The 25,179-nt window shown below is 44.6% G+C and overlaps 1 protein-coding gene across 1 annotated transcript in view; it reads right to left on the bottom strand.

The window, feature by feature from the left end:
• The window catches only part of NSUN5 (NOP2/Sun RNA methyltransferase 5), a 787,401-nt gene that overhangs the window by 475,367 nt on the left and 286,855 nt on the right, over positions 1-25,179 (bottom strand). The window contains exon 4 of the mRNA XM_044054112.1: positions 15,511-15,619. Within this exon, the coding sequence (XP_043910047.1) occupies positions 15,511-15,619 (109 nt within the window). The remainder of the gene's footprint in view (positions 1-15,510; positions 15,620-25,179) is intronic.

Below are 25,179 nucleotides of genomic sequence, written 5' to 3'. Positions count from 1 at the left end.
TCTTCCGTGATGTCAGGTAGTCAGGGGTATAAAGCATGCAGCCGACGCCATTACATCAGTTTTTCTTGCCCCAGATAATGGAAGCGATTATATATATATATATATATATATATATATATATATATATATATACCAAAAGAAGTCAGGGTGCTGGAGGGAGGGTAACTAGGACTGCAACAGTGAATACTTCTGGTTTAGGGCTCCAGAGAGCACCCCAGTACTACCAGGCTACAACTCATGCCACATGTTTCGGCCACAGAACACGGGCCAAAACACAAAAGGAGGGGGTGTATCCATATTCATCAAGGATACCTACACCTCCAGGTTAGTGGCGCAGCATGACACCTCTGAGATCATCCATGTGTAACTAACATCGGGCAAATCTGCAATGAAATTGTGGCCTGCTACAGATCACCCTCTATGACCCAGGACCACCACTCCACCTTTCTGAAGACACTGGAAAACATGAAGGTCCTACCAAACACCCTGATATTGGGCGATTTCAATTACCCTACCGTTCACTGGGAAAACTACTAGAGTACAAATTCCCAGGCCCAGCGCTTCCTGGAATTCATCAACTCAAACGCCTTGGATCAGCTGGTAAACCCCCCTACCAGAGGAGAAAACATATTGGACCTGGTCATCACCAACATGGGTGACAGGTGTTCCACACAGGAGGTCAACCAGTCACTGGTTAGATCAGACCATAAACTAATCACTCTTGATTGTCCACACCCCACCGCCACCTCCAACTAAGGAAACCACAGTAAAAAACTTTTCTAAAGCAAACTTTACCTTACTAAAGACAGAGGTGGTAAGTTTCACAGCCCCCACGCTAAAGGATAACGCTGCCCAAGATGCAGAAACCTTTAAAAATGCACTCTATGAGCACCTACAAGGATGCATGGATTGTGCCATCCCTAGCAAAACCAAGACTCACTCCTCTAAGAGAAGGAAACCAGTTTGGTGGACCCCTGCAATATACAGGCTATACAATAGAAGGAGGAAACTAGTTCAGAAAAAAAAGCAAATCCCAAGAAAGAAAGACATCCCTGATCAGTATCAGTAAGAAACTGAGGTACCTCATGAAATCATCCAAGGCGAACTTCGAAAGAAAAATAGCCACGGATTCAAAAGATAACTACAAAGCCTTCTTTAGCTATGTTACGAATCCAAGTGGCAACTCGCAGATATGCACTGAACTAGTGCAAAATAGCAAAAAATATATTGAACCTACTGGTATTGCCAACATCCTGGCAGATAGATTCAGTGCAAACTTCACCCCTCTCTCACCTCCAAAAGGGCCCACAACAATACCGGAAAAGTGTAGTGTCCCAAAAATCACAGACGCATAAGTGAAAACAGCCCTTTCAAAAGCAAAAAACACAGCGTCAATGGGACCAAATGGTGTCCCAGGCTGCGTCTTGCACGAATTACAGAATGAACTAACCCCCGACCTAAACACGCTGCTCAACCTCAGCCTCTCCACAGGCTACGTGCCCATAGAATGGCACACAGCAATGGTTATTCCTCTCCACAAAGGAGGGGCCACAACTGACAGTGGTAACTATCGCCCCCATAAGCCTGACTAGTCTGACCTGCAAGGCTATGGAGCGCATCATCATGGAACTCATTAACAAAGACATTGGGAACCTCCAAACACTTGACCCGACCCAGTTCGGCTTTAAGGGCAGATCATGCCTACTAAACCCGGATGACTTCTTCGAGACAGTCACCAAGGCCATAGATGAGGGAAAGGTGGTTCACACAGCCTACCTTGACCTCGCCAAGGCTTTTGACACCATTCCCCACTCGGGTATTGCAGAAAAACTCACCAGCCTGAACATAAACCTCTACGTCACGAGATGGGTTGCCAACTGGCTTACAGACAGAACTTGCACGGTAAAACAGCGGGCACCAGGTCCGTCTCTAAACCAGTCACAAGTGGTGTCCCGCAAAGCTCGGTCCTGGGACCTCTACTGTTTGGCATATACTTCTCAGAGGTACAGGCAAACACAGGAGGACTATGGCTAACCAAGTTCGCCAATGACTGCAAACTGGGAGCCATAACGGACTCTCCGGCTGACACAGACATCTTCCAAAAGGGCCTTATTGAAACAGACACCTGGTGTCAAAGTCATGGCCTCAAGCTAAATGCCAAAAAATGCATAGTCATCCCGTTTGTGAAAAACAAAACACCCACGAATTACCACATAGGTGGCAGCCCCCTTAATACAGAAGGGGTAATAAGAGATCTGGGGACCCAGGTAGATAGTAATCTCTCCTTTAACAATCACATTGTCAAAGTAGTTAGGAAATCCTTCTATGTGGCCCATCTAATTACTAAAGGGGTCACATCTAGAAATAGAGGTTATAGTGCCCCTCTACTCGTCACTCATTACACCCATCATAGAGTACAATGCCCCATTTGGGATGTACCTCACAAGACACTTCCAACAGCTAGTAAGACCACAAAAGTACCTCACCAAGAGGATTACTGGTCTCAAGCATATGTCCTATGCAGCCCGACTGAAAAAACTCCGGCTGTACTCAGTGGCATATCGCTTACTCAGAGGTGATCTCTGCCTGACTTACAAAGCCATGTCCAACTCAGAATTGGTGGACATGCTCCACCTAAAGAAATCCAAGTCACTGCAAGACACTCGCTCTAGTGAGCTAAACCTCACCACAACAATAAATAGAACATGCTGGAGGGATAGATTCCTGTCACAGACTCCCCATGCTTTGGAACTAAATTCCAGATTACATCAGGCAGATCCCCTCACTAACACTCTTCAAGAGAAACCTTGACGAGTAGATGGGTAACAGAAAATACACCCCTGGGATCACTTCATTGGCTCTGCTTGACAGAGGATCAGTTAATTAATCAATGGGGCGGCGAAAGCAGACACTCTGGCTAGGCTTATAAATGCCCTCGGGCAGATAGCCTAGTACCTACCTATGAACTTATTTATGTTAAGTGTACACAACTGTACTATGTTCTTCGTGTTTCACTGTTGCAGTCATCACATTTGGGTAGATTCCCAAAGCTAAGGATGGGAGGAGGAATTTAGATAGCATTAGGACCAGCTATAAGGCCCTGCAAAGCCAGCTCTGGATTTAGAGAAAAATGGCAATTGATAATGCTTGGTGAAAGTATGTACAGAACTCCAGGTAGCAGCTTCTAGGATGTCTCTGGTAGGGACACCTCTGAGAAAGACTGTAGAAGTAGATGCAGCCCTGGTTGAATGGGGTCTAATTACTTGTGGGATAGGTTTTCCATGGTGCTTATAGCAAAAATTAATGCAATGGCCTATCCATTTAGAAATGGTTTGTTTTGAAATAGCCTTCCCCTCTGCCCCTGCAGCAAATGCCACCAGCAGTTGTTCAGATTTCATTTGAGGTTTAGTCCTGTCCAAGTAAAATCTAAGTTGTCTGTGCACATCTAAGGAATACCTTATCCATTCTCCTTTGTTCTGTGGATTAGAAAATAAGGTTGGCAAATGAATGGACTGATAAAGAACCACACTGGATACCACCTTGGGCATGAAGGAGGGATTGATCCTGAGGGACACCCTGTCCGCATGAAAGATGATGAAAGGCTCCACTGCCATAAGGGCCTGTAATTCAGATACCCTTCTTGCTGAAGTGACTGCTAAAAGGAGAGCTGTCTTCCAAGAAAGGAATTTTACCGCTGCACTTGCAGCTGGCTCAAAAGGAGACAGAGTGAGTTTTTCCAATACAAAGTTTAGGTCCCAGGCTGGAGTTGGGGCTCTTCTGGGGGGTCTTAAGTTTTTGGCCCCTTTGAGAAACTGCTTGAGCAGTGGGTGAGAAAAGAGGGGGGGTTCTGTGTTGTAATGAGCTGAAATGGCTGAAGCGAGAATTTTGATGGAGATAAAGGAAAGGCCCTTGTGAAGCATCTCTGTTAAGTATTGAAGAATCTGAGGTAAATTGGGAGCTGCTGTGGCCATCCCTTGAGTTTGGTTCCAGGCACAGAATCTTTTTTATTTTCCAGCATAAGATTTTCCAGTACTAGGCCTTCTTGCCTCCAAAATGACATCCAACACTTGTTTACTGAGTGATGGTAATGGAGAGATTAGGTAATTCGCCAGGCTGCCAAGTTCAGGGTTTGAAGCTGGGGGTGTAGAATCTGGCTCTCCTGCTGTGACAGCAGGGTAGGGGTCTGAGGCAGGTGCTATCAGGTTAGCAGTGACACACTGTGCAAGAGGGGGTACCAGTGTTGGCGTGGCCAATCTGGTGCAATCAGTATCATCCTTGGTTTGTCCTGTTTGATCTTTAGTAGCACTTTGGATAGGAGAGGCAGATAGATTTTTCCAGATGGACAGAGCATCCACTTTCCAAGCTTGGTTTGTGGGGAGTCCTTGTGCAGAATTTGTCCAATTGGTAGTTCTGGGGGTGGCAACCAGGTCTATAATCTGGGCTCCCCCATTCGTTTATCAACATGTTGAAAGTCTTTGGTTCCAGTTTCCACTCATGTGGGTCCATGTGATTTCTGCTTAGTTTGTCTGCCAGTGTATTTAGTTTTTCTGGCAGAAAATGAGCCTGTAGATGCACTTGGTAGCTCAAGGCTGTGTTCCACAGAGCCATGGCTAGTCTGCAGAGGGAGTAAGAATGGGTACCCCCCCTGCTTGTTTATGTACCACATAACAGTGGTGTTGTCGGTCTTTATCATTAATTGTCCTGGAAGAATGTAGTCCTTGAAGGCTGTCAGAGCATTCTGTACAGCTATTTCTTTTTGACTGATATGCACGTGCATTTGACTTGGGTTCCATTTGCCCTGAATGCACTTCCCTGCCAGGTGAGTCTCCCCATGCATAGTGTGATGCATCTGTTGTTAGGGTTTGGGCGGCAGGGGGTAGAGTGAATGGCAGTCCCTTGTTTTGGTGGCAGGCCTCTACCTACCAAAGAAATTCTAGCCATAGGCAAGGTATGATAGGAATCATTAGTTCTAGATTCTGAGAATGTTGACACCATAGGCTTTTTAGATACCAGTGTAGTTTCCTCATATGCAGTCTTGCATATGGAATTAGTAAATTGCAGGAGGCCATGAACCTCAAGGCTTGCAGTATCTGCCTTGCAGATAGCAGGGTTTTGTGGCCACTAGTTTGAACTAAGTTGTCAAATGAATTTGTTTCTCTGGCATGAGGAAAGTCATCTCGGAAGTTGTGTTCAAGCTTGCTCCCAGGAATATAATTTGCTGACAGGGTACCAGATGTGATTTCTTTTCATTTATGGTTGACCTCAGACAAGTTAGCACCTTTTGTACAAATGCCGGATGATTCAAAAGTATGTCCTGGCATTCTACCTGAATTAGACAATCGTCCAGGTATGGGTATATTTGAATATTTCTTTACCTGCAAAATGCAATGACTGGGAGCTAGGCACTTTGTGAATACCCTGGGCGCAGTAGATAAGCCAAAGGGCAGTGCCGAGAACTGACAGTGCATGTAGCCTGCTTTGAAGCGTAGGTATCTTCTGCAAGATTCCCTGATTGTGATGTGCAGGTAGGCTTCCTTTAAATCCAGTGTTGCCAACCAGGCATCTTTGCCTAGCAATAGGAAGCAACTGGTGGAGAGTTAGCATCTTGAATTTTGGAATCACCAAAAAAGAGTTTAAGATAGAAAGGTCCAGGATAGGACGCCATGAGTTGTCTTTTCTGGGTACCAGGAAAAGTCTCGAGTAGAAACCTTGTCCCTTTTCCTCTTCTGGTACAGTTTGAATAGCATTTATGCTTAAGAGAGAGAGTACTTGCTTTTGAGCTTCTGCCCACTGATTTAGGGGTAGATCTGGCCAACCGTTTGGGGTTGGTAATGTGTGGAAGTGAAACCTGTATCCTTGGGGAAACTATTTAAAACCCATTTGTCCTGGGTAATGAGTTCCCAGTTTTTTGCCTGCAGAGCAATCTTTATCCCTAAAGAAGCAGTCACTTCAGAAGTGCTTGGAAGTTTTAAACTTAAGTCACCGAGACAGTTTACCATAGGGGGGACTCTTACTACTCCCTGAATTGGGAGTGGGAGCCCCCCACTGCTTAGTCCTGTGCGTAACCTGGGACTGAAGCCTGAGTGTTCTGCTGGTTCTGGGTTTGGACTGAGAAGGCCTGGAAGAGGCAGGAAAGAACCAATTCTTAGAGGGCCAATGCCTGCTAAATCTTGGAGGCTGTACTTGTTGGAAATCTTTAACAGTTTGCATAGATTTATCTTTTTTCTCCATCTTTTTAAGAACTACTACTGCTTTGTTGCCAAACAGGCAGTCCTGATTTAAGGGGGCATCCAGCAAATTAGCTTTAACATGATCTGGCAAGGATTGCTTCTTAAGCCAAGTATGCCTTCTAAGTACAGACCCAGTGACAGCAGCCCTGCAAGATGCCTCTAGTGAATCAAAACCACATTGCAAAGTATGTTTTCCAACCTGTTCAGCAGAATGCATTAAATCCTGTAAATCCTTATTTTCAGCACAGTCAGGAAACATCATTTTCTGTTTAAGCAATCCCATAATATGCTGCTGATACTTTAACATATGAAACTGGCAATTTAAGGCCCTAATGGCCAAGGTTGCAGAAGTGTATGCCTTCTTACCCCATCTATCCAGTGCTCTGGAGTCTCTATCAGAGGGGGTAGGATTTTTGGCAGTAGTAGCCTTAATGCCCTTGGGTCCCTGTGAAATGGTCTCAGGATCCGCAGTAGGATTTTTAAAAAGGAACTTGTGAGAGTCAGGAACCCTATAATATCCATCAGGTTTTCTGGGAGCAGGAGGTAAAGAGTCAGGGGCCAAGCTAGATTCGGAAAAGGCATCATCAACATTGTCTAGTACAGGAGGGATAGCTAAAGGCCTCTGCTGGGGCAGGAGTAAGAAATCCCTAAGCCTCTTTTTGGAATCAGAGTAATCCTGGCTTTCCCAACGAAAATGCTCCCTAAGAGTATGCAAGGTTTCACCAAAAGAGAAATCCTCTGGGGGGGGAAGCAGAGGAAATGGAGTCCTCTGCATCAGAATCCTCATAGGTAGATAAGGGTAAATCCTGATCATCAGAGGAAACAGAAATTTCAGAATCCTGGTCAGAAGTATCATGAGGTGTTTCCTAGGTCTCTTAGAGGGGGAAGGTTGGCTTCCCCTGATTAAAGTAATAAGATCTTCAGCCATTCTTATCATTTGTTTTTTTAGCCATAGAGGCCTGACCATGCAGTCTGGGCATCAGTTTTCGAGGCATTGTTCGAGATTTAGGCCTTGAAGAAGAAGATGGCGTCAGTTTAATATTAAAGCCAGTAGGCCTGAATACACCCTCAGAAGCCGGTGCCTGCACAGCGGCTCCGGACCCATCCAAGGTAGAGACATCCGCAGGTTCCACAGTTGAAACACCTCGCAACATACCGGACTCCAAATGGGTCTTAGTAGAGGCCTGCGAATGTGAAGTAGCGGGTATCAGGGGCTGAAAAGCGCCTTACTGAGTACTGGCGAACTGGCGACTGGCTTAGAAGCGTCGTCGGCAGCTTTGGACCTAGGCGGCCTGTCTCGGTCTTTAGCTTAGCATTTTTTCGGAATGTCGGTAGTCGGATGGCTAACCGAAGACATATCTGGATAATTGAACAGAGTACCAAAATATTTAGAAGTATAAATATAACGACGATGAATAGTTTGTTGCTTAAATACGGCACAAAACCAACAGCGAGGTACGTCATAGTCAGGGCCTAGGCAAGGAATACAGTACGAATGAAAATCTTTATGAAGTATTTATATGCTTTCCACAAGAAATACAATTATTGACTTTTACTGACATCGGTTTAGAGCAAGAAAAAGTTTCCCCAACAGGGTACTTGGCTTTAGTTGATGACTTTGGTTCTGAAACTTGAAAACGAAAATTTCAGGAGTCAGCCGACCAGCACTTGCGAACTGCTTCTGCTTCGGGCACCGCACAGCAAGAAAGACTGATGTAATGGCATAGGCTGCATGCTTTATACGCCTGACTACCTGACGTCACAGAAGATGAGACAGCAACCGATGCAGGACCCAAGACTTTGATAATCAGGCCGACTGAGGGCTACTGCAAGCAGATAACCCAAATGTGATGACTGCAACAGTGAAACACCAAGAACATCTGGAGACAGTACAGCATTTGTAGAAAATGACTATTCATTGTACACCTGGGAGAAGAGCAATAAAATTATCTAGGCAACCAGGGAATGTCAAATGGCAGGTGTACGCAAAAGTCTTCTGAACATTTTTTTCCTGGAGCATCAAATAAATTTTATTATGCAGACTAGGCTAAGGAGGAAATACAAATGTTTATCCAACAGAAAGTAAGCCACAGAACAGAAGGGTTTGGTGTGAACTGTGGCAGAAGGGCAAAGTACTAAAAACTAGAGACAGCAGTGCGTTTGTAGAAAATGATGATTCATTGTACACCAACCAGAAGAGAAGTAAATTTATCTAAGCAAACGGAATGTGGAGAGGCAGGTGTGCAATTCAAGCTGCTCCTCATTAGCCTGTTTTGTATCATTTCTGATGCAGAACCAGCTAAGGTGGAAATAAAGCTTATCCAAAAAAGTGGGTCAGCAAGCAGATGAGGACTCTGCTTCTCATTCTTCTGAAGGTAAGTTTCATATAGGGACTTTGCCAGTGAAAACTTTTCCAATGTTCCAAAAGAAAATGCTTGAGAGGGAAGAAAAAAAACACAGGAGTTGACTACAAGAATCTGCAGTACCTTGGACTTGAACCAGAGTCTGGCGTTAGGAAATGGAGATGAATATTGGAAGAAGACCAGCAACTCTGAAATTAGTGAGTAAATGGAAGACTATAAAGCATTTTTTCACAGTCAAGAAATATGGTTTTGCAAGAAGTGAATGAAAAAAAACACTGGGCTTTTGTTGACTTTGGTAAACTTGTGAGTAGACAATAAGGCATGTAGCCTTCTTTATATCATTAATGTTTAGAACACTTAAGGGGGAACCAGCTATAAGTAAAACATGTTTTGTTCTTCGAAATTGTAAAACAATGTTTCATGTTATAAACTTCACATTTTATGTAGTCATGGGTACTTTAAAATGTTGCTGGAGGAGTCTTTTTAGTGACTGTTGTATGCTAAAGATATCAAAGTAAACAAGTACTTTTTTGGTTCCAAGAAATATACATTTTACAGTATAACAAGAGATAAAAATGGCTGGACAAAAGCAATTTTAATGTTCATATACTGTAATCTTGGGCAGGTGAAGTGTAAAAAATTATATTATATGCAGAATTAGACATTTTCGTTTTTTATTTACAAGTATGACTGTCTAGACTACTACTTTTGGCTTAAGATGCAAACAACGTTTTTGTAAACGTGGGCTTTAAAAATAAGAAATTAATGAAAGACATGAAAATGCCAAGCTTCTTACAACTGCATAGACATTAGATTATTTGTTTTCCACTGGCAAATGTTCAGTGGAGTCAAGATGTCTGCACCTGAGAGCAGGTGTGCTTTCTTTTATGAGTGAAATATACAAAGACTCATTCTGAGTAGGTTTCCATGGAAACAAGTTGTATTCGGGTGCAAGCAGTTAATCTTGAGAATTCTGAGTATTCTTTTCTGAGAAATTCAAAACTGAAAAGTATAATGGTAAGCAGCTCAGTGAAAAAAAATTAAGTTTGAAATTATGGGAAGTGAATAAGTGAAGTACAGTTGCGCACACTTACCATAAATGTAGATGTTAGAGTGTATTCACTGTTGCAGTCATCACCTGTGGGTTTATCCCTGCTGTGGTATCCCTCGGTCGGCCCAAATACCAGAGTCAATGTTTTTGTGCGTCGCCTGTAGTCTGACATCAGGTTATCAGTGCTATAAAGCAAGGCAGCCGACGTCATTACATCAGTTTTGCTTGCCCTAACCCATCAGAAGCACAAGGCAAAAGACAGCAGTGGTCCCGGTGGCAATAAGTCACCTTGGGAAGCTTGTGTCCCCCTAGGGGAAGATGTTAAGAGGGGAAGGAGGGAAACCAAGACTGCAACAGTGAATACACTCGAACATCTACATTTATGGTAAGTGTACACAACTGTACTATGTTCTTCATGTTTCACTGTTGCAGTCATCACCTGTGGGAGGATTCCCAAAACTGAGGAAAAGGGTGGAAGGATAGGTTTGAGTCCTAGGTGTGGGACAGGAAGCCCTGCAGAATTGCAGAGGCAAACCCTGTCCTAGACTTAGAAAAGAGAAGTAGGTGGTAATGCTTTGTAAAGGTATGGACAGAGGACCAGGTGGCCGCTTCCAAGATGTCCCTGGTAGTTACTCCTCTGAGGAAGGCAACGGAAGTGGAGGTTGCCCTAGTGGATAGACATAGGGATGGGTTTCCCATGTAGTCTGTAGCAATAATGGATACAGTGTGAAATCCATTTAGAAATGGTTTGTTTGGAGATAGACTTCCCCTCTGCCCCCTGGGGCAAAGCTTACAAGAAGCTGTTCTATTTTCCTGAATGGCTTAGTACGGCCCAGATAGTATCCGAGCTGTCTGTGCACATCTAGTGAGTGTAGAATTCTTTGTCCCTAGTTTTGACGGTTGGGAAAGAAGGTGGGAAGGTGTATGGCCTGGTTAAGGATCACATCAGATACCATCTTGGGCATAAAGGAGGGGTTAGTACTCAGGGAGACTCTGTCTGCATGGAAAATTATGAAGGGCTCGGCAGCCATGACAGCTTGACGTTCAGAGACCCTTCTGGCTGAGGTGACAGCTAGAGGAAGACAGTCTTCCAAGAGAGGTATTTCAATTCTGTTGAAGCAACAGGTTCGAAAGGGGTAAGGTAAGGCTAGTTTTTCTAACACACAATTCAGGTCCCAGGGTGGCATCGGAGACCTTCTGGGTTGCCTGATATTACAAGCCCCCCTCAGGAATTGCTTAATCAAAGGATGAGAAAAAGCGGTGGGTCTGAATCATAATTGGCAGAGATGGCAGAGGGATGGATTTTAACTGAGGAGAAAGAGGCCACTATTGAGCAATTCTGCTAGGTAATCCAGGATGAGAGGAATAGAAAGTTGGGAGGTACTGCCCTCTTTTGATCGTTTTCAGCAGCAGAATCTTTTCCATTTTCCTGCATATGATTTTCTTGTGCTGGTCCTTCTGGCCTCTGTGATGATGTCCAGGACCTATTTGCTTAACATGGACTCCTTGTTAGTTTTTGGTGTATAAGCCATGCTGAAAGCTTGAGAGTCTGTAGGTCTGGGTGCAGTACCTTCTCGCTCTCCTGGGTCAAGAGGTCTGACATCAGGGGAAGCAGATTTGGGGGATGTAAGGTCAGACTGTGTAATAAGGGGTACAACGCTGTCTGGGCCAGTCTGGAGCAATGAGGATGGCCTTTGGTCTCTCCTCTCTTATTTTGATCAGAACCTTGGGAATAAGGGGCAGAAGAGGGTATGCATACACAAACAAGGAGCTCCAGGGGAAGGTCAACACATCCACCTTTCATGCTAGGAGGCAATACTCCCTGGTACAGAACTTGTGCAGCTGGTGGTTAAGGTGCAAGGCAAAAAGGTCCACTTCTGGGGTCCTCAACTCCTGAGTTGTTTGCAGAAAGATTTCTCTGTGGAGCTGCAATTCGTGAGGGTTCAGTAAGTTTTTGCTTAGGTGGTCTACCAGTGTGTTGTTGATCCCTGGCAAGTATTGGGCAATTAGGTGTAGCCCCATAGAGGTGGCTGTAAGCCAGAGACTCATGGCTAACCTGCACAGGGGGTAAGATTGGGTGCCCCCCTGCTTGTTGATGTACCACATTACTGTGGTGTTGTCTGTTTTTATAAGGAGGACCCCTGGCCAGAGATGGGGTTGAAAGGAAGTCAGAGCTTTTTGCACTGCCATCATCTCTGATTGATGTGCAACTGAAGTTGCTGGGCTTTCCAAAGGCTTTGGGTACACCTGCCTGCTAGGTGAGCACCCCAAGCAACGTCTGAGGCATCAGTGGTAACTGTCTGGCTGGAAGGGCGGAGGATGAAGGGAAGACTCTTGTTCAAGGCACAGGGCTCTGCCCACCAGAGAAATTTGGCCCTTATACAAGGGATCAGAGGGAGAGTAGTCTGTAGGGACGGAGTGTGCTGACACCAAAGTTTCTTTAAGTACCACTGAAGTTTTCTTATGTGAAGCCTGGCGAGAGAGATGAGAAGGATGCAAGATGCCATGTAACCCAGGGCTTGCAGGAACTTCCTTGCAGTGAGGTGACTTCTGGAAGCCAGCTGGGTGAAGTAGAGAGGCAGGAAGCTTTGCTTTTCTGGGCATAGGAAGGCCATTTGGGTTGCTGTGTCTAGCATAGCTCCCAGGAAAACATTTTTTCTGGTGGGGTTTTGCTTTTATTTTCTCTCGTTGATGGTGAACCGTAGGGAAGTTAGGAGTGATTTGACAAAGAGAAGGTCCTGCAGAAACTATTCTTTGCACTCTGCCTGAATGAGGCAGTCCAGGTAAGGATAGATCTGTACATTTTTCTGTCTGCAAAATGCTATAGCCGGGGCCAAACATTTGGTGAATACTCTGGCAGCATTAGATAAGCCAAAGGGCAGCCCAGAGAACTGAAAGTGTTGATATCCTGCTCTGAAGCGCAGGAATTTTCTGCAGGATTCCCTGATGGAGATGTGGAGGTAGTCATCTTTTAGGTCTAGTGTCACAAGCCAGGCATTTTGTGTGAGCATAGGCAGGAGCTGCTGCAAGGTTAGCATTTTGAATCCGAGGACCACCAAGGAGGTGTTCAGTTTGGATAGATCTAGGGATGGGGCGCTAAGTGCCCTCTTTTCTTGGAACAAGGAATAGTCTGGAGTAAAAACCTTTTCCTGTTTGCTCTGCAGGAACAGATTCTACTGCCCCCTGGGATATTAGTGCATGGACCCGTTTCAATGCCTCTGCCCACTGGTTTGGGGGAAGGTCTGGGTACCCTCGGAGTATGGAGTTCGCTGAAACAGAATATGTAGCCCTGAGAAATTATTTTTAAGACCCACTGGCCCTTGGTTATAGAGACCCAACTGCCCTTGAAGAGGGTGAGCTTAGTTTTTGATGAGTGAATGGAGGGCAGATGGGGGAGGAGTAGTCATTGTGAGTGCTTGCCATAAAAGTTTGGCTTAGAACTCCCTGCCTTACAGATGTAAGTGGTCCATTGTTTACTTCTTTGCTGGCCTTGGGATAGGGGCCTGGATGGCTTGTCCCTGCGGGGCTTACCTTGGCCCTGTCTGCTAGGTGCAGGGAAGGCCCAGTGCTTAGAGGGAAAGCTCCTACTGAATCTGGGAGGTTGAACCTGAAAAAAATCTTTTAGTGTTTGCATAGATTTTGCTTAGTCTTCCATCTTTTTATGCACCTCTTCCGCTTTTTCCCCAAACAGGCATTACTTATCTATGGGCGCATCAATAAGTTTAGACTTGACATGATCAGGAGAGGTTGTTCCTTCAGCCATGCATGTCTTCTAATAACAGATGCTGTTACTGCTGCCCTGCTAGAGGCATCTAGGGCATCATATCCACATTGTAATGAGTGTTTGGCCACTTGACAAGCAGACTGTAGTAATTCTGCCCGCTCTTTTGAGACAGCACCGTCAGGAGAGGTAGCAATCTTCTGTTTTAATTGTTTCAAAGTGTGTTGTTGATATTTTAACATATGGAACGGACAACTGAGTGCCGGAGGTGTATACTTTCTTACCCCCATCTGTCCAGAGCTCTGGAGTCTTTGTCAGAAGGAAGAGGATTCTTGGCAGAACTAGTCTTAGCTCCTTTGGGTCCCTGTGTAATGACCTCAGGGTCTGCAGCAGGATTCCTGTACAGGTACTTGTGAGAATCCGATACTCTGTAGTAATTGTCAGGTTTAGCTGGAGCAGGAAGCAGGGCATCAGAGGCTAGGCTGGATTCATTGAAACATCCACCACTTCCAAAATGGATGGGATGGCAAGGGGTCTGTGCTGGGGCAGGTCCAGAAACTCTCTAAGTTGTTTCTTTGACTGTGGGAAGTCTTGAGATTCCCACTGAAAATGTTCCCTGAAGGAGTGAAGGGTTTCCCCGAAGGAGAGGTCCTCTGGAGGGGAGGCAGAAGGGATGAATTCCTGTGCATCTGAATCCTCAAACAGTTAAGGGATGTTGTTCCTCTTCAAAAGCAGAATAATCAGATTACTCAGACTCTTGGTCTGTCAATTTCTGGAGAAGGATGCCTTTTCCTTTTGTGGAGTGGGGGCTTGAATACCTCGGATAAGGGAGGTGAGATCCTCCACCATTTTAAGAGAGAACCCATCGGTCTCTGAGAACCGGTAGTTGGATGCGAAGACGTTGTTTTTTTGTCTAGAATCGGTAGTGCGAAAGGCCTCCTTGGAAGTCGGTACTTGCGTCACGGCTCTGGACCCAACCGAGGCAGAGACAGCCAAAGGCTCGGAAGACTAAGTGGATTTCTGCAACATACTGGACTTCGAAAGGGTCTCGGCAGGGGCTGCGAAAGCGCCTCACTAAATTCCGGAGAACTGACAACTTGCTTAGCGGTAGCATCGTTGGAAGGCTTAGCTTTGTATGGCCTGTCTCTATCTTTATATCTACGTTTTTTCGGAATGTCGACAGATTGTTGGCTGATGGACGCCATATCGGAATTCGAAGATGGAATACGAAAATAATGGTCTACAAAAAGAGCTCAACGGCAAATGGCTCCAGCATTAAAGAGGGCACAGAACAGTCAACAAGGGATGTCGTAGTTTGGGCCTAAACAAGTGATGCAGTAAGAATGAAAGTCTCAGTGTGGGATATGCTTTCCACAGGCGAGACAACTATTAACTTTTTCGGACATTGGTTAGAGCAAGAAAAAAGGGTCCCCAACGGGGTACTTGGTTTTAGACATTTTCTGCTGAAATTCAACTTCTGGTAGCAACTGACCAGCACTCGTGCAAACTGCTTCTGCTACAGGCTCCACGGCAAGAAAGACTGAAGTAATGACATTGACTGTCTTGCTTTATAGCACCGGCAACCTGACGTCAGACTACAGGCGATGGCAGCCAGTGCACAAAAACATTGACGCTGGTATTTGGGTAGACCGCGGGTTACCACAGCAGGGATAACCCACATGTGGTGACTGCAACAGTGAAACACAAGAACATCGATGGGTATGTAAAAGGACATACATACACAAATCCAACACAGAACACATTGCAACAAGCCTCTTGGAAATTGAGGCAAATGGTTAGAAGCACACAAAAAATCCCATTGAACGATTGGCATGCTCCCCCAACCCTTGCCTCCTTCCCTCTCCCCATAGCCCAGGATGGCAAGAGTTGTCAGATGCAAATAGATTAACAAGGGATAGGAGCTTGATGGTTATGGGAGCTGTTACAAGAGCAAAAAAGTAATCAAAAGCATTCACAGATGGTGATAAACAAAGGGATTTATGACATATGAAGGAAAAAAGCTTTATTCCAAAAAAATAAGGAAAATAAAATGTACCATTTTCTGTAGCAAATATGATACTTCAGATCTCAATGCTCTTAGACATATTAAAATAATTCAAAAAGACTTAAAATAAAAGATATTACCTGGAGGCTTTGCCTAAGTAGGTGTACCCATCTCGTCTAAAACTATCCATTACATCATCCATGTTAGTTCTGAGGGTGTTCACACGGACATACCGAGGCAGCGTCAGATCTATGGGTAAAAGAAAATCAAAAGATTTTAACATTTTTACCTCTTTACATACATCTCGTTGAATGCCGACAGTTTTTACTACTTCTAAACACAAATGGAAAATACAACTTGTGTCTTTTTTTTTTTTTTTTTTATATATATACATATCTGCACAACATTATAACATGTTTGGGTAGACAAAAAGAAATAAAACAGTTAATAATGGTGGACTGTGGCTCTAATACTCAAATGGAAAATTAGTTGCATAATTTCAAAGAACTGAAACAAGCAGTCACAATAGCACACCAGCTGTTTTTTTACATCTGAGAACAGACCTATTCTGTAACCACATAACAGGATACTTTTGTTACAAGTGCACTCAAAGACAAAAATGTTTCACCAGAAGATAATACTGAAATGGGATCTCACCATTTTTCTACATTTACTTATTTTATTTATGCTTTGTTGAGGGGGTTATAGTCCCACTAGGCCAACGGCCAGTTTTCAGGGGAGACCTGAGGCAGTGTTTGTACTGATTAGGGGAAATTAAGCCAAAATATAGAGGAACTTCCCCTACTCCTTTTTGGCTACTAGGCAGAGGTGGGAGGGCTGTTGCTGCTGCTAAAGTTAAAGTTTGCCAAGAGGGAGGAAGGAAGCAGACAGCAAGCTGGGTGACAGGAGTGATACAGAATACTGAACTATTGCAGACAGATTCTGTAAGAGAGGAAATTGTTGTTACAGAGTTGGAGAATGGAAACCTGGAAATCTCTGTGTTGATGGATCAAGGTGAGCCAAATGCGGCCGAGGAAATTAGAGTACAATGATGCATCTCATGCTTGGAGATGTAACAGAAGAGCTGCCAAATTAATTGAGAGAAGGAGCTATATTACTTTAAGCTGCTAACAAGTAGCTTCGGAATATAACCGGCCAGTGGAGTACCTGGTTTTAAAAAACATGCCCCTGCCACACACTGTTTTTGTGAGCAATAAGAAAACTTTTTCATGCGCAGGAATGGCAAACAAAGGCAAGAAAGATGTTTTTGCAGCTTAAAGAAAACAAGGACTGATGAAAGGAACAATAATCCAGAAGAGAATAGCTGTGGTAAGAATTAAAACAAACACACTGCTATAACAGGTATGAAGTTATACACTAGTATTTCACTACTGGAGTTTACAGTACAGGACACAAAATAGAACACTTCTACAAGGCTACTTTTGGATATTTATTTTGTGTGAAAAATATATGACTGAACTGGAGTAACAGTTCACTGGCTTCATGGAATAAGTATATTTTTCACAACTTGGGACTCCAGTTAAGGAAACAAATGTGCGGTTCAGAAAACTGGACACAGAAAAAAGAAGTTATGTACTCACCATAACGTTCCATGTGAGTTGATCATCTAGTCTTCATTCTTACAAATGGGTTCGGAGCCGATCCCTCGGCTCCGAGTCGGCCGCTTTCACAAGCTCGAGGCCAAGTCCATATCCCATGATACTCTCTGCCTCACCTCAGATCTAGTTTGCTGGTCCCAATATATACAACATAAGTAACATGCGTGTAACTCCAGCCGGAGTAAGAAATCCTATACAAAGGCCCACCAGACCTCAAATCTCTTACTCATTCTTCGAGAGGCCTGGAGGGGGTAGGAGGGAGGGAATGTAAGAATGAAAGCGAGATGAACAACTCACATGGAACGTTATGGTGAGTACATAACTTCTTTATGTGAAGTTGTTCAATCTCACCATTCATTCTTACAAATGGGTAGCGTCCCAAGCACCATTTATCCTGGGTGGCTCACGGGAGTATATTCCTGAGGACAGTGGAACCAAAGGAAGCCCTGTCCCTGGAGGCCTTATCTACTTTGTAAAGCGTAATGAATGTATGTGGTTTTGACCAAGTGGCAGCTGCACACATTGTGTCTAACGGCAGTCTAGCCATGCAAGCTGAAGAAGTAGAAACAGCCCTTGTGGAGTGCACCTTCACTTTATGTTCTAGCAGTTGATTCATGGAAGAATATGCACGTTTTATACAATCTGTTAACCATTTGGAAACAGCGATTTTTGACACCGGTTGCCCTTTCTTGGTATCTGAATAAGACAAAAAGTTGTTCTGATTTTCTGAATTCTTTGGTTCTATCTAAATAAAATCCGAGTTGTCTGTGTACATCAAATTTATGCAACATATACTCCAACTTGTTGGAATGGTTACTGAAGAAAGTTGGAAGTTCAATTGTTTGATTTAAATTAGCCTCTGAACATACCTTTGGAAGGAAGGATGGATTAGTCCAGAGAGACACTCTGTCAGGGTGAAAGATCAAGTATGGGGGTTTAAAAGATAAAACCTGTAGTTCAGACACCCTGCATGCTGATGTAATGGCCACCAAGAAAATGGTATTCCATGACAAGAATTTTAGTTGGCAGGAAGATGCAGGCTCAAATTGAGGAAGAATAATCCTAGACAGAAGAAAATTTAGGTCCAGGGAGTGAAAAGTTGTCTAACTGGTGGTCTAAGATGTATGGTTCCTTTTAAGAAGGCTCTACATAACCTGTGATGCATAAGATTTCAGCCTTACAATCAGATGTGAAAATTAGAAATTGCAGCCAATTAAACACGTATGGTAGCTGCCGCAGCACCTTCATTATAATGTTTAGTCAAGAACTCTAATATGCTAACAACTGGAGCGATATATGGATCAATATTATTTTGAGAAGCTCACAGAGCGAATCTCTTCCACTTGCTGACATATAACTTTCTGGATGAGGCCTTGTGGGATGATACAAGGATATGCTGTGCTTCCGAGGAAAGGTTGTGGGACCTGGCTATGTTGGAAATTGGAGCAGCCAAGCTGTCAATTTGAGGGAGTGAAAAGAAGGATGGAGAGCCCCTGACAAATGTGTCAGCAGATCTGCAACAGGGTCCAGAATCCATGGCTCCTCCAATTGGTAGAGTCGAAGGACAGGGAAGGATGGAGAGCCCCTGACAAATGTGTCAGCAGATCTGTAATAGGGTGCAGAATCCAAAGCTCCTCCAATTGGTAGAGTCGAAGGAAAGGGAACCAGATCTGTCGAGGCCAATAAGAAGCTATCAGAATTACAGTCCTTCCCAGGGCTTTGGCTTTCTGCAGAAATTTTGGAATTAGGGGAATGGGTGGAAATGCATAAAGAAGTCCCAGGGGCCAAATGTGGAGAGAGTCCCTTGGGTTTTCCCCTGGTGGGGGATTCAGGGCAAAGTAGCTTCTGCATTTGGCATTCATGGGGGATGCAAACAGGTCGCAGCAAGGCATGCCCCATCTGCAGAAAATCCTTTGTTACCTCGTTCTTGAGGGACCACTTGTGCAGCATCAGAATAGCTCTGCTTAGTTTGTCCGTGATCACGTTGGATTTCCCCGGGATGTGCGTCGCTATAAGAAAGCGCCCGGTGGATACAGCCCACTGACAGACTCTTAGGTCCTCTCAACATAGGGGCTAAGACTTGGTTCCCCCTGGTTTGTTGATATACCAGACTACTGACATGTTGGTCTGATTTGCAATCGTTCCCAGAGAAAGAATGTCCTGGAAGTACTGCAACGCCAAAAGTACTGCTCTCATCTCCAGAACATTGATGTGCAGTTGTGACTCTGCCTCTGACCATGTGCCTTGGGCTGTTCTTCCCTGAAAAAGCCCCGCCCCACCCTATCAGAGAAGCGTCCGTGGTCACCGTGGCTGATGGGGGAAGAGCAAATGGGAGACCTATTGTTACATGCTGGCTGGTCAACCACCATTGTAGATCCTTTTTGCATGAATCTGTAATGATTATCAAGAATGACATCAAAAGTTATTGGTAAGACCATTGGAGTATTCTCATGTGCATGCGCCCTAGAGGAACTGCTATGAGAGTTGCTGCCATAGTACCTAGCAGTTTTAAAACTTGAGAGGCTGGTACTTTGTTTTGTGCCACAATGTCTGATGCCTGTAGCCGAAGTGTGACTATTCTTTCCAAGGGCAGTTTTACCATAGCGGTCGTGGTGTCTAAATCTGCTCCGATAAAGGAAATACGCTGCGATAGTGACAATGCAGACTTGTCAAAATTTATAGTAATTCCTAACTGGGAACACAGTTTTAGAGTGAGGTCCCTGGATTGAACTAGTTGATGCCTGGTGGTGGCGGTGAGGAGCCAGTCGTCCAGGTACGGAAACACTCGGAATCCTAGATGCCTCAGGTGAGCCATAACCACTGCCATGCATTTGATAAACACTCCGAAGGCTGTTGTGAAACCAAACGGCAGTGCTCGGAACTGATAATGACTGGCTCCCAGCCGGAAACGCAGGTGATCTCTGGATGGTCTGGCCATTTTGATATCCTAGAAACGGAAGACTCGACTGAAGCGTGACCATCAGGAACTTCTCTTTCTTTACAAAAGTGTTGAGTTTGCTGAGGTCCAAGACAGGCATCCAGACCCTGTTTTCCTAGGAACTAAAAAGAATCTTGAGTAGGTTCCGGATCCTATCTGGTCTGCCGGGACTGGCTGGATATGACACTTTTTTCTAGCAATCTTTGAATTTCTATGGTTGCTTGATCCGAGACTGGGTGGAATGTCTGGGATTTTCTTTCGTACGTGGGGTGGTTCTGTGAAAGGAATGACATATCCTCCGGATTTAATGCTTTGTACACAAGAGTCTTTTGTAATTTTTAGCCAGGCATCTGGATACAAAGACAAGCAACCTTGACTGCCTCCAAAGTAGGACAGTCAGGCCTCCTTTCAGGAGCGCTGGTAGGGCTTCCCGAAGAACTGATCCCTGTTGCCCTGGTTTTGCAGACCCCCTTTACCACCTGGGTGGCATCTTCCATTATTGCCCCCTCCTCTGCCCCTGGAGGGGGGTTCACTGCATGTGTTCTGAAAGGCCCCTTGGGACCTCTGGAACCACATTTTTCCTCCCTTTTGCCCTTTCAGGTAAGGTCTAGTAGGGGTAGAAAAATGGACTCCTACGGCAGATAGAGTCTTTCCATCTTGTTCACATCTAGTGAGGGTCTCCTTGACTTTAGGCCCGAAAATGGACGAGCCATCAAATGGGGTATTAAAAAAGGAAGACTTGAAGGCTTCCGCAAAGGAGCATAAGCGCATCCAGGAATGTCTCCGAAGAGCTATTCCTGAACCCGCTGCCCGGCTCGTACCATCAGCTGCATAAGAAATGAGACGCACGGACAAGTTTACTATAGAATTAAGGGTATTGAGTTGGGATGGCAACTTGTCAGGAACACCCTCAGCTGCAGTACTCTGTAGAGTAACTCCACCCTCTTGAAGGAGATTTCACTGAAGTCTGGTAAAGTGTGTCAAATAGTTGAGCGATCGCATAGCAAAAGTCGAACTAAAAATGCGTTTCCCATACCTGTCCATAATCCAGGAATCTCTATTAGGAGGATGGACAGTAAAAGAGGTTTCAGACATCTCTTTCTTGGTGGCCGCAGCCACCACCATGGCAACAACCGACACTCCTTTGGTAAGAAACATTTTGTCTTGTGGACAGGTTCCACAGTATCAGGGGACTCCCATTCCCTTCGAGCAACCAATTCCATTAATTCATCGAAGGGTGGAGGGTTGACACCCAAAGTCCTTCAGAAGCACAGACTCATCATCAGTAGGGTTAACGGGCTGCCAGTCTCCCCTCTGTCTGAGGATCTCTAGGATATCAACGAAAGATATCCTCTGAGGGGGACCATGGGGACCCTTCCGACTCCTCTAAGTCAGTGTCTGATGTGACAGACTCCTGTGGGGAGTCTAAATGCCACCTCTTGCAAAGCTTCTTCCTGGGAACCTCAACAGCGGGAGGTTCTGGTGAGGTCTCTGTAAAACATGGGTCACCCAATGGGGCTACCCGACACTCTGGGTCTCTACGCTTTAAGGGGACCTGTGATGCAGAGGTAGAACGCGGCACTTTCGGGGATGAGGAAGTAGGGGATGAGGAAGTAGGGGATGAGGAAGTAGGCTCTGATGAAGTTGGTGTCTTTGGAGACATAACTCTCCTCATGGCACTGAAGGCCCCCCTGCTCCGATGCAAAAAAGCAGTTGGTTCCGAAGATGATGGCAACTTCCCCGGCACTGAAACAGTGGGCTCCGAGCCAGAGGAAGGAGCCGAGCTCATCCATGCCAAAGCTCAGACAGGAAGGGTCGGAACCGACCCATCGGTTCTACTCTCCACCCCAGAGCCGACAAGAGTGTGTTGGCTCCCAAACTCCTCGACAGGCACCGAAGTACTCGGAGTCGTCGGAGCTGATGGCAGTGGAACAGGCCTTGGCTCCGAGGGTCCCACGATCATCAGTTCTACCTCCTCCAGCTCAAAAGGCCCTGCTCGGCTTGGAGGAGGAGCAAACACAGTAGGCAAGGATGTTTTCGGCTCCGATACTGGTTGGGCCAGAGCCGACAACAATTTGGCTAATGCCGGGTTCTGGAGGAGCCTCTGCACCACTCGGTCCACATCGGAGAGGCTCCTCGAAGAACGAGTCGAAGGGATGGATGAAGCCGCCGATTGCAAAACTGGTGAGTTCAAAACTTCGGAGACTGGCTCTGAAAAACTTGCTCGGTTCAGAGGTCTGTGGAACCGGCGACCGCACCTTCTCAGTAATTTCGGAGCAGAAGACTTCAGCTTCAAAGAAGCTTTCGAAGACTTAGATCCCTTGGAAGACTTTGAAGTCTGGTCAGCCTTATCAAGAGATTCCTGAAAATCAGGTTTCAACAAACCTCTATCCACTAGCTTTCTCCTACATTCTAAAAAGACCCTGCTGCTGAACGAGTGACAAATGGAGCAGTCCTTCTGAAGATGGACTGCATCCAGACAGTATACATAACTCGTATGTAAATCAGTAATGGACATTTTTGTGTCTGCACTTTCTTAAACCCTGACTTCTGTCTCTTTCTCCTTATGATCAGCCATATTGTAATGCGACAGAAATAACTATATATATATCTATATATATATATAGATATCTATAGATATCTATATCTATAGATATCTATATATATCTATATATATATATATATATATATATATATATATATATATATATATATATATATATATAAACTGCCTAGACAAAACAAATGCACTGGCTAGGCTAACACCGCACACTAGGTTAACAATTAAACAGTTGAACAGCTAAAGAGTTAAACAGCTATAACAACACTACTAAACCACACACTAAGAAATAAACAGTTAGAATTAAACACTCGAAAGGGATTAGGGACCAACTAAAAATGGCCAAAGAAAGGCCTAAGAGCAGCCGCTCTATAAACAATTTTTTTTTATAGCGAAAATAAATCAAGAAAATGACTAAGTATTAGTCTATGGTTAAACTATGAAAATACACTCTTCCTGTAATATTCCAATATAAATACATTGAATAAATCTAGAAAAGATGGTGCTGGAAAGGGTGTCTGAGGTTTTGCAAAACAACAAATATTTTTAATTTACTCTTATAAATCTTTCTGGTGGAAGCTTTGTGGGAAGAAAAAATGTGACAGATAGGGGGAAGAGCCTGGGCTATCTAGCAATCAATGGAACTGGAGAAACCATGAGGTCAACTTGAGACCCGTTAAGTCTGGGTGAGTCATGCCTGTCAGATGAGACAGGAGGTCTGGAACAGGGGCTAGAATCCATGCTGGATATACAAGATGAGAACAAAGGAAGGGGAACCAAATCTGACAAGGCCAGTAATGGGCAATAAGGATAACCATGCTCTTCAATCAAAATGCTTTCTGTAAAAATTTTGGGGTAAGGGGCAACAGGGAAACGGGCATAAAAGGAAACTAGGGAACTAAGTGTGAAGTAGTGGGGGATTAGGACAAGTAACTTGCTGCATTTGTTGAGGGGAGAGGCAAACAGATTGCAGCATGGTTGACCCCACTGACAGAATATCCTCTCTGCCATGTTGAAATTGAGACCACTAGTGAGACATTATAGAATGGACCTGCTTAACTTGTCTGCAATCACACTGGATTTCCCAGGGATGTGCATTGCTATCAGAAAGCGATTAGAGAAGACTGCCCATTGGTATACTCTCACAGCTGCCCCACAAAGAGGGTACGATCTAGTTCCCCCGTTTGTTGATGTAACAGACTACTGACATATTGTCTGTTTGGACTGCAATAGTCCCGATAGGGAGATTCTCTTCAAAGACTTATTACGCTAGGAGGACAGCTCTCATCTCCAAGACATTGACATGCATCTTGGCCTCTTCAGGAGACCATGTGCCTTGGACTGTCCTTCCCAGGAAATCACCCCCCCCCCCATCTGAGCTGAGAGGCATCAGTGGTCACTGTGGCCTTGGGTTGAGGGAGTACAAAAAGATGGCCTTTGTGGAGTTGATTGGAGAGGACCTACCATAGAATGTAATTCTTAAACAATTCAGTAATTCTAACTGGCATGGATAATGGGTGTTTGAGAATACACCACTGAGTGGCAAGTGTCCATTTAAGTGTTCTCATATGGAACCTGGCAAGCAGTACAAGGGTGATTGCTGCTGCCATGGATCCCAAGGCTTGAAGTATCAGATGTGCCAGAAGAGAAGAATTTTGAATTATTTTCTTGACCTGGAATTGGATGTTTTTTATTTGAGATAGAGGAAGAGAAGCTATTTATGTCGTTGTACCTCGGTAAGCATCGATGAATTCCAAAGTCCGAGTAGTTATGAGCCAAGATTTGTTGTAATTGACTGATATTCCCAGATGGGAGCAGAGTTGAAGTAAATAGTCCATTGTTTGAACTAGCTGATTCCTGCTTGGAGTGGTCAGGAGACAGTCATCTGGATATGGAAACACTCTGAATCTCTACAATCTCATGTGAGCTGCTATGATTTCCATGCATTTGGTGAACACCCTGGGGGCTGTTGTGAGACCAAAAGGCAATGCTCTGAACTGGTAATGACTGGCTCCCAGTTGAAAGTGTAGGTTATCTTCTGTAACACCTGCTCATTTTTTTGAGATAGTACGCATCTTGAAGATCTATTGAGCACATCCAGTCATCCTTGTGCAGAAACGGCAGAATGGACTGAACCGTGACCATCCAGAACTTTGTATATTGAACATATATGGTGTCAAGTCCACTATTTTTTGGCATCAAAAAGAATCTTGAACAAGTTCCAGGAGTCCTTATTAGTTCAGTGAAAAATAAGTTCAGTGATGGCATTTTCAGTGCTCTTATATCAAACATGCCTTTCATCGAACTGTTCATACTAAGATCGCAGTACAGTGAGGATCAGGAAATTTTCCCTTTCCCCACAGTAGTGCAATCTTGGAGTTGGTACACATAATTTGCGGAGAGTGTGGGGGGTACAGCCCCCTACACGAGCAGAATTTGATGAACGGCATTTCCAATGAAATGTTGTTCACTGAAGTGTTACTTCAATGAAGTGATATAGACCTAGTTCTGGACCCTCTCTGGTCTGGGGGGCCCATCTTGGATGACTTTCTAGCATTTTTTTTGAATTTTTTTTTAATTTCTAAGATGCTGCTTCCCTCTGACTGTATGGAACATCAGGGATCTTCTCTTAACTGTTGGAAGGCATTAGGAAAAGGGCATATAACATATCCTCTGGATACTGTCCTCTGTG

The sequence above is a fragment of the Protopterus annectens genome, chromosome 13.part0 (genome assembly GCF_019279795.1).
Source record: "Protopterus annectens isolate FY-2018-M chromosome 13.part0, PAN1.0, whole genome shotgun sequence".
Taxonomy (NCBI): domain Eukaryota; kingdom Metazoa; phylum Chordata; order Ceratodontiformes; family Protopteridae; genus Protopterus; species Protopterus annectens.
This window is presented reverse-complemented; position numbering and strand designations above follow the sequence as displayed.